This window comes from Geospiza fortis, unplaced genomic scaffold (assembly GCF_000277835.1).
Source record: "Geospiza fortis unplaced genomic scaffold, GeoFor_1.0 scaffold125, whole genome shotgun sequence".
NCBI lineage: Eukaryota > Metazoa > Chordata > Aves > Passeriformes > Thraupidae > Geospiza > Geospiza fortis.
Window position 1 is genome coordinate 581,985 of NW_005054479.1, and position 7,225 is coordinate 589,209.

Genomic DNA, 7,225 nt, shown 5'->3' on the forward strand with positions numbered 1-7,225 from the left:
ACGACCAAGTGTTTGTGGTTTGAAGTTATGAGGCCCTAAACTGCCTTCAGGAGCATCAGCAGAGCCAGTGCTCCACCACATTTACTCCAGAGTGATGGAAGAGACACTTTTCCCTGCACTGGTTTTCCAGCAACACACCCACTTGATGAGGGTCCACTCAATGCCTGGTGAAGCTTTTTGAGAACTTCAGTGGATCTCAGACTGAGTGCTTGCCTTGACCCCTTTCAATTTGAAGTGTGTAAGTGCTGCTGTGTTTCCTATTTCTGCATCCCAGGCAGCTCTCTCTGTGCTTACCAGAGGACTTCAACACCCATTTGGAGTCTTCTAGAGGAAGCAGTAAATGCAGCTATGGATGGAACCAGCAATTAAAGAAATCAGTTATTTTATTTATCCCTGAGCAAACAAACAAACAAAAAATCTCTTTCTAGTGTCAACCTCCCAGACATCAAAAGCTGTGAATTTAGTCTCAATTCTGTGTAAAATAATCAAAACAGACTTTATTATGGCTTTGTAAACAAGAGCCTACTGATTTCTAACCCCACAGCTGCTATTATTAGAGTGTGATGTGTGACCCTTCTGCCTATTAATCCTGGAAGATGCATGGCTTTGTAGTGAGTGATGTTTGTGTGAATCAAACCATCACTGATTTCCTCATCCCCTGTCTTCACATTTAGGCTGCAAATGGCTGTGTTAAATAGGTGAATTAAGTGTGGACATTAGGTATGAGAAGCCACCTGAGACAAACTGTGAAACAAAAGGCTCAGTGTTCTCAGATGATGAAGAGAACGATTGTGCATCCATGAACAAAAGGCCCAAAAAGAAGGATCCACCCCTTGAGGTACTTCCATACTGTCAAGACTCCTCCTTCTATGACATTCCTTGATTCTTCAGCTGGAATCTTCAACTGAGCAAATACCTCTCTTTGGTCTAAACTCACTAAATACACTTTAAGTTGCTTCATGGAAACAAAAGAACTAAAGGAAATGCAGACCTCACTGTGATTTGCCAAAATTTTAGCAACATTTCCTTATGGAGGAAATAAAACCTCTGTGGGAGATGCTGTAGGCAAAGACTCCTTGCAGATCTGGGCAGGGTGGATGGAGCCACAGCCAGCAGCTGAGATCTCCACCTGTGGGAAGCTGGGTTTGTTCCCTCCCAAGTCCTTCCCTTGGCTCAGTGTGAGGGAGCAGAGCTCTGTGGTTTGGCCAGCAGCTGCAATCCCTTCTGGGCTGTCCTGCCTGTGGGGGCTGTCACCAAAGTCTGCGCTGCTCTGTTCTAGCCATGGAAAGGTGCAGCCTCTCCAGCTACTCCCAGAGCTGTCCAGTGGCCTCCCAGAGGAGGCAGAGCTGTTCATGCCCCGTTTAAGAGCCTTGGCTGTGCAGTTAATGACAGCTTTGCTTTAAGAGCCACACGGTTTCCCCAAGAGCAGCCTTCTCCCAGGAGGTGCTGCTCTAGGTGTCTGGCTGTGTCCCTGGGCTCCTGGGAGGCAGCAGCTGTGGAGTCAGGTGTGGTGTGGGATCCATTGCTGCTGTACACAGCGGGTTTGCTCCTCACCTCTGCTCCAGCTGTGCTTTCTGGGCACAGCCATCCCATCCAGATCTGTTGTGCTGTTGGGGATTCACTGCAGGGACCTGGGGTAAGATTGGAAGATGGGGCAAAGTGTTGGATTAATCCCAGCTGTGTGAGAAACTACTTTGGTTTATGGTCAAGCTAGAAAAAATGGAGATATAGGTATAATCTAAACAAAACCTCACCGTGCTGCAGTCCCTTGTCTCTATGAATAGTTATACATTGCTGCATCATGGGAATGCAGAAGCATGGCATGGTCTTGGGTTTGAAAGTCCTGTAAAACAGAAAAGTCCTTGCTTTGGTCCTGTCAGGCCCTTACAGGTAAATATGAGTTAATACTATTAAGAAAACAAGGTTAATGCTATTAAGAAAGCAAGGCTTTGGATGTTTATGTAAATGAAATAGAAGATCCTACCACACCTTGCAGTGTTACTTGGTGCAGTGACAGGCCTCCACACTGAGAATCCATGCCCTGTTACAACATCTGGTAACCATTTCTTGTTGTGAAGCTCATGAGACACAATGCCACACCAGAACTCTTCTGAGAGAAGTAGGCACAGCAGATTAGGGCTTTTTCTTTCATTTGTTTGCTGGCCTGACTAATGTCTGTCTGAGTCTGGAGAACAGGGTTAACCACAGGAAACCAAATTCCTAGAGTTGGTCTGCCTCCTCCTGGGCAGTCAGGGCTTCTTGTAAAAGCTCTGCACCAGCTGACTACAAGGCAGAATTCCAATAGTTGGGTTCTAAAATAATTCAAACAGATTTTGTCTGGCCTCTTTCCCAAGCAAGAGGGTGATTTTAAAGAGTTCTACTTCATAAGAATTACAGGCCTGGTGTGTTCCATCTTGGGAAACCCTTCAGCTTTGTAATGCCATGAGCTGTACCCTCCAAGGAGCTGTGGATGGGTTGGACAGAGCAGGATGGGCTGGGAGACACCAGAGCTGGCTCCCTGCCACCAGTTTGATCTCTAGGTCCATGAGCTGCTGTAAATGGCACCAGTTAGACCTGGCTTTTTCAGCTGTTGAGTTATTAGCAATCCTTAGCCACTCCTCTAATCAAGGACCAGAGGGGAATGTGTTAATTACACCTGGGTATACAACAGGTCTCTTAAAGAGATTAGTCCTCAGCTGGCCATTCATTACTGATCTTCAGGGCCAAAACTTCTGCATTACTTCATGAGTGGAACAGGATCCTTGCTGCAGAGGTCCCCCAAAGATGGGTGTGTTGTAAGAAAGAAAAAAAGATGTTTCCTACTATGCCTCTGAAGTTTTGTTTTGTTTCTCTGCAGGCACCGCCTAGGACTCTTAGACCTCGCTTCAGGAAGAAAAGTACCTCGTCCTCTGCCACTGAAACAATGTGAGTGCAATGAGCCAATAGCACCAAGATCCACAGAATGTCTCTCTTCTGCCTTAAAGAGCTACTCGTTCATAACCTAGGAAGCAGCAGTGGGATGGATGTGCTTTGATGTACAGCACTGTAGACATGGCCTTTCTCCTCCTCTCTCCACATCCTTCTGTGGCACATGCTGGTGTTTGTCCCTGCTGTGGGTAGGACAGTCTGGCAGGTACCTGCAGGTGAGGGGTCCTGGCTTGGTTTGCAGAGTGTGCACCCACCCACAGTGTACATTTACAGTTTCATTTGTGTCTGCATAGCTCTTGCTCTGTGAATGCCCAGAGGAAACAATAATCAGTTACTCATGATGCTACATTGACAGTGTATTTATTTATGGCTTTATCATGGATGACGTGGATTTGCAGAACCCATGGATTTCTCTTTCCTCCCTTCCTCCTCAAGACTGTGAATGATGTAACAAATGTCAAAGTACTTTGTACAAAATGTCCAAGATTTGTTAGCGAAAGCTGAGCTGCAACTGCGTTTTTCTGCAAGTAAATCACATGTTCTGAGAAAACCATTGTGCTAAACCCACAGAGACAGAACCACTTACAGAGGATGAGGAAGTGATGTGCAAGAGAAAAAAAATGGTTTCAATGATGTAATGAAGGGGGAGTCCTAGTTTCGATTAGCCTGAGCCAGGAGAGTATTTTGTGGAAAATGATGTGTAGAAGAACTAAATCCCACCACTTGTGGCCAATGTTCTACTGCAAGTTTTAAAGTGTGAGCAAGCCAGGCTTGAGCAAGCTGCAGCAACAGAAATTAGAATTGCTTTAGTGATGCATTTCCAGGGGAAAACACACCTTTCTCCCCTGCTACAACAGTGCCAGTCCCAGCACTCTGCTCTGCTGCTGAGGGGCTGCTGTTCTGCTGGCATGAGCAGAGGACAGTGCTGGGTCTGAGCTGTTCTTTGAAGCCTGGAGTTTCTCCTGTAGCATGGAGTTTGGTTAGAACCACAAGAACCAGATGGAGTGGTTTATTTGTATCCATATATAAATGGGGAATATAAAAGAAGAGGAAGACATGGTAGGGTTTGTGTATTTGTGCTTCAAGTTGGTGTCTCTTGTAAGTGTTGAGCATGTGAGATTCACACATAAGTAAATTACGTGACCCTTTGTGTTTGCTCTTGGACCTGTCACATAGACTAGAAAAGGATTTAGCATTATGTAGGATGTGCCATCACCAGTGGATCAGCACAGGGGCTCCATGGTGTCACTGTTCCTCTGGCTCAGGTACAGCAGCCCAGGGTGCCAAAAGCCAGCTGGAGTGTGCCAGGCTCAGAGGTAACTCTGAAGTGGCCTTTGAAACCATTTCTCTGCCAGGTGTGCATCCATGTCCCAGCTGCCCATCTGGTGAATCCCTGAGGTCACCCCCACTGCTTCCTACATGTGTGAGGCAGAAAGAAATAAATTACATGAACACAGAAGTGTTTATCTGACCTGGCTAGGAAATGGAAAATCAAGCAGGTGTTTCCTGTGTCTGCCACAGTATTTGGCCTCATTACCTGAGAATTTTATTTCCATATGCTGATTCAGTCATATTTTGCAAATTTTGAAAAATTCTTCAGAAAGTAAATTTTAAAAAATAACCCAAATAAACCTGTCTAAAGAGCAGTTACAGAACAGTTGGTCCCTGGAAGATACTCAGCAAAAGCTTTGAGAAGCTAAGCTTACGTATTTTACTTCTAAGCAGCTTTAGAGTTTATTTGATTTCTTTTGGCTAACATTAAAAAGAAATAGGAAAACTGCCTGCACTGTTAGCAGAAAATAAAATCCTGTTGCAAGCAAGCCATGTTTCCCTGCTATGCAATGGGCTGCTGTAAAATAAAAAAGAAGCTGACAAGTTTGCACTCAATTATGCCAAATAACCCCAACAACATAGAGCTGCATAACATCTGACAAGTTCTAATCTCAGCCATGCTGTATTAACATTGATTTTCACTAAAACTATTTAATGTGCGTCTAATCTGCTGTTTTACTGTAAACTTGACTGTTTAGCATTTCTTAAGTGCTGAGGTGAAATGTTGACAAGGGAGTTGCCTTATATCTCTCAAAACATTCACTGTATAAATGAGAAAAATAAACCTTTTCATATCTCTGGAAAAGAAAAACTGTAATATCAACGGAGCTGTATATTTGCATATAGATAGACAGAAATGTGAATGCCTGACCTCGTGCACTCGTGCTCCTTGTGCTCCAGTGCTCTGTACAGACGAGAGCAGCCACTCGCTTTCATTCCTCACCTTCCCGCACAGGTTGTTTACAGGGGCTGCCCCAGCCTGTCAGCTCGGTGTCACAGCTGCTGTGTTCGTTCCGGATAAACACCACCCGTGAAGTCTTTTCTTCCAGCTTTTCTCTGGAGCCTCTGCCAAGGAGAGAGCCCCGTTCGGTGATTCGCCTTCGTGCGCTGCTGCTGACCCCTCCTGGCAAACCGGGGTGTGCAGGAGGGATGGATGGATGGATGGATGGATGGATGGATGGATGGATGGATGGATGGATTCTAGGCATGGGTTGGAAAGGAGCAGTTCTCAGCTCCCTTCCCGCTCCAGCTCTGAGTGTGCAGGCTGGCTGAGCACGTCCAGATCTCCCCTCCTAAAATCAAGCGATCTTTCAGCTGATGGTTTAAAATAGCAGATCTGGCTCAGTTTAAAAAGCCCAGTTTTGGGGCCTTTCAGGCAGCTGGCCCCTACCATCAGTCCTGTAGGGCAGGCAGCACCTCCTGATGTCTCAGAGAGGGCTGAGAGAGTGGAACTCTGAAGAGAACAGGCCATCCCAAGGAAAGAGCCTTTACCCAGCTCAAGGCTCCAGTGAAACGTGCATTATTTTAATCACATAAAATTGAGGCTGAGGGGAGGGAAACTGCAGCTGGAGGTGGTCTGTGGTAAACAGGCCTGTGAATGACCTCCCCAGTTTACCATAACTCATGCAGTTATGAAGAAATAAGCCTGGAGCAGCCCAGTGCTCCCCTCTGTGCCCCCTCTCCTGCCATAGGGGTCAGCATCAGCGCAGCTCCAGCAGTCACCAACTGCTGAATCAGGATCCCACCAAAAACAAGACAGACTTCACATGTGTCCCTGTCACCCTGGAATGAATCAACCTAAAAACCTCATGGAAGTGCAAACCCAGCACAGAAGGAAAGAGAATCAGGCAATTTATTCCTGCTAGGAGGGAGAAAGCTGCTTGGAGACAATGCTCCTCCTGTAAACAACCTGCTGCCTCTGGCTGCTGGCAAGTCCTCGTGTCGTGATGAACCCTTGTGCTCCTCACCCACAGTCTCCCTTTTGCTGTTAGTTTCAGGTTCCTGTTTTGCATCCAGCACATTTGAACTAGCAGAGAACACGTCGGGATTTGCGTTTAGACAAACTATTTAAGGCTCATAATTGTGCACTTGGTGTGATTTCTTTCCTGTGATGGGTAGAAAAGGTCTGTGATACAATGGTACACTCGATGCCTCACAAGGACGGCCATTACAACAGTATTCCAAAGGTTTGATGTTTTGCTGGTTTTGTTATACTGCTTGATATACATCTTGAATAAAGTCTTAATCTTTTCTTTATTAAAAAAAAAAACAAACAAAACCAAACATCTTTAGTCTGTTCAATGTATCTGGCAGGCCAGAATAATCACTTTGATTGCTGTATTATTTTTATCTGAATTCTGGCTGACTGTATATAGATGTATTCACTAAGTGCTGCATGTCCTTCAGAACTTTCTGTATCATGAACTGGAAAAAGAACAAAATACAGCTACTGAACACTCTGAGTAACTAGTGAATTCATTGCAATGCTACAGCCTCATACAGCAAACCACCTCTGCTATCCAGGCAGCTCTGGGGCTGATGACCAGGGACTGTCTGCTCAAAAATGGGTGACCAGGGAATGCTTTAAGGTACTGCTTTCATATGCTTTCTGGAGTATCAACTTTGTCGACAAAACATCTGATCCAAGCCTTAGCAAAACCAGGGTCTAGTTGATCTGCTCACTCCAAACAGACCCCATGATAAACCCTTGGGGTTGTTCTATTTATGTGTGACCAGGAATGTGCACTATGAGGTCTATTTAGACTTAAAGGAAAAAACAAGAAATTACTCTGACTTGTCTGCTTGAGGATGTTGTGCAGGACACAGAGAATAGATTCTACTACTCAAAACCCAACAGAGAACACAAAAGGTGAGTCCTGTAATGAAAGCTGGTGGCCAGTACATTTTAAAATCAGTTATAAAACCAGCATGTAGCTATGAAACTCTGGTTTGGGTTTTAGTTTTT

At 45.2% G+C, this 7,225-nt stretch overlaps 1 protein-coding gene across 1 annotated transcript in view; it reads left to right on the forward strand.

Moving 5' to 3' along the window:
• REEP1 (receptor accessory protein 1) overlaps nt 1–6,722 on the forward strand; it is a 41,269-nt gene extending 34,547 nt beyond the window's left edge. Inside the window, exons 7-8 of the mRNA XM_031063059.1 lie at nt 699–838; nt 2,858–6,722. Of these exons, the coding sequence (XP_030918919.1) occupies nt 699–838; nt 2,858–2,929 (212 nt within the window). The 3' untranslated portion in view covers nt 2,930–6,722. The remainder of the gene's footprint in view (nt 1–698; nt 839–2,857) is intronic.
• Nucleotides 6,723–7,225: the final 503 nt, after the last annotated feature.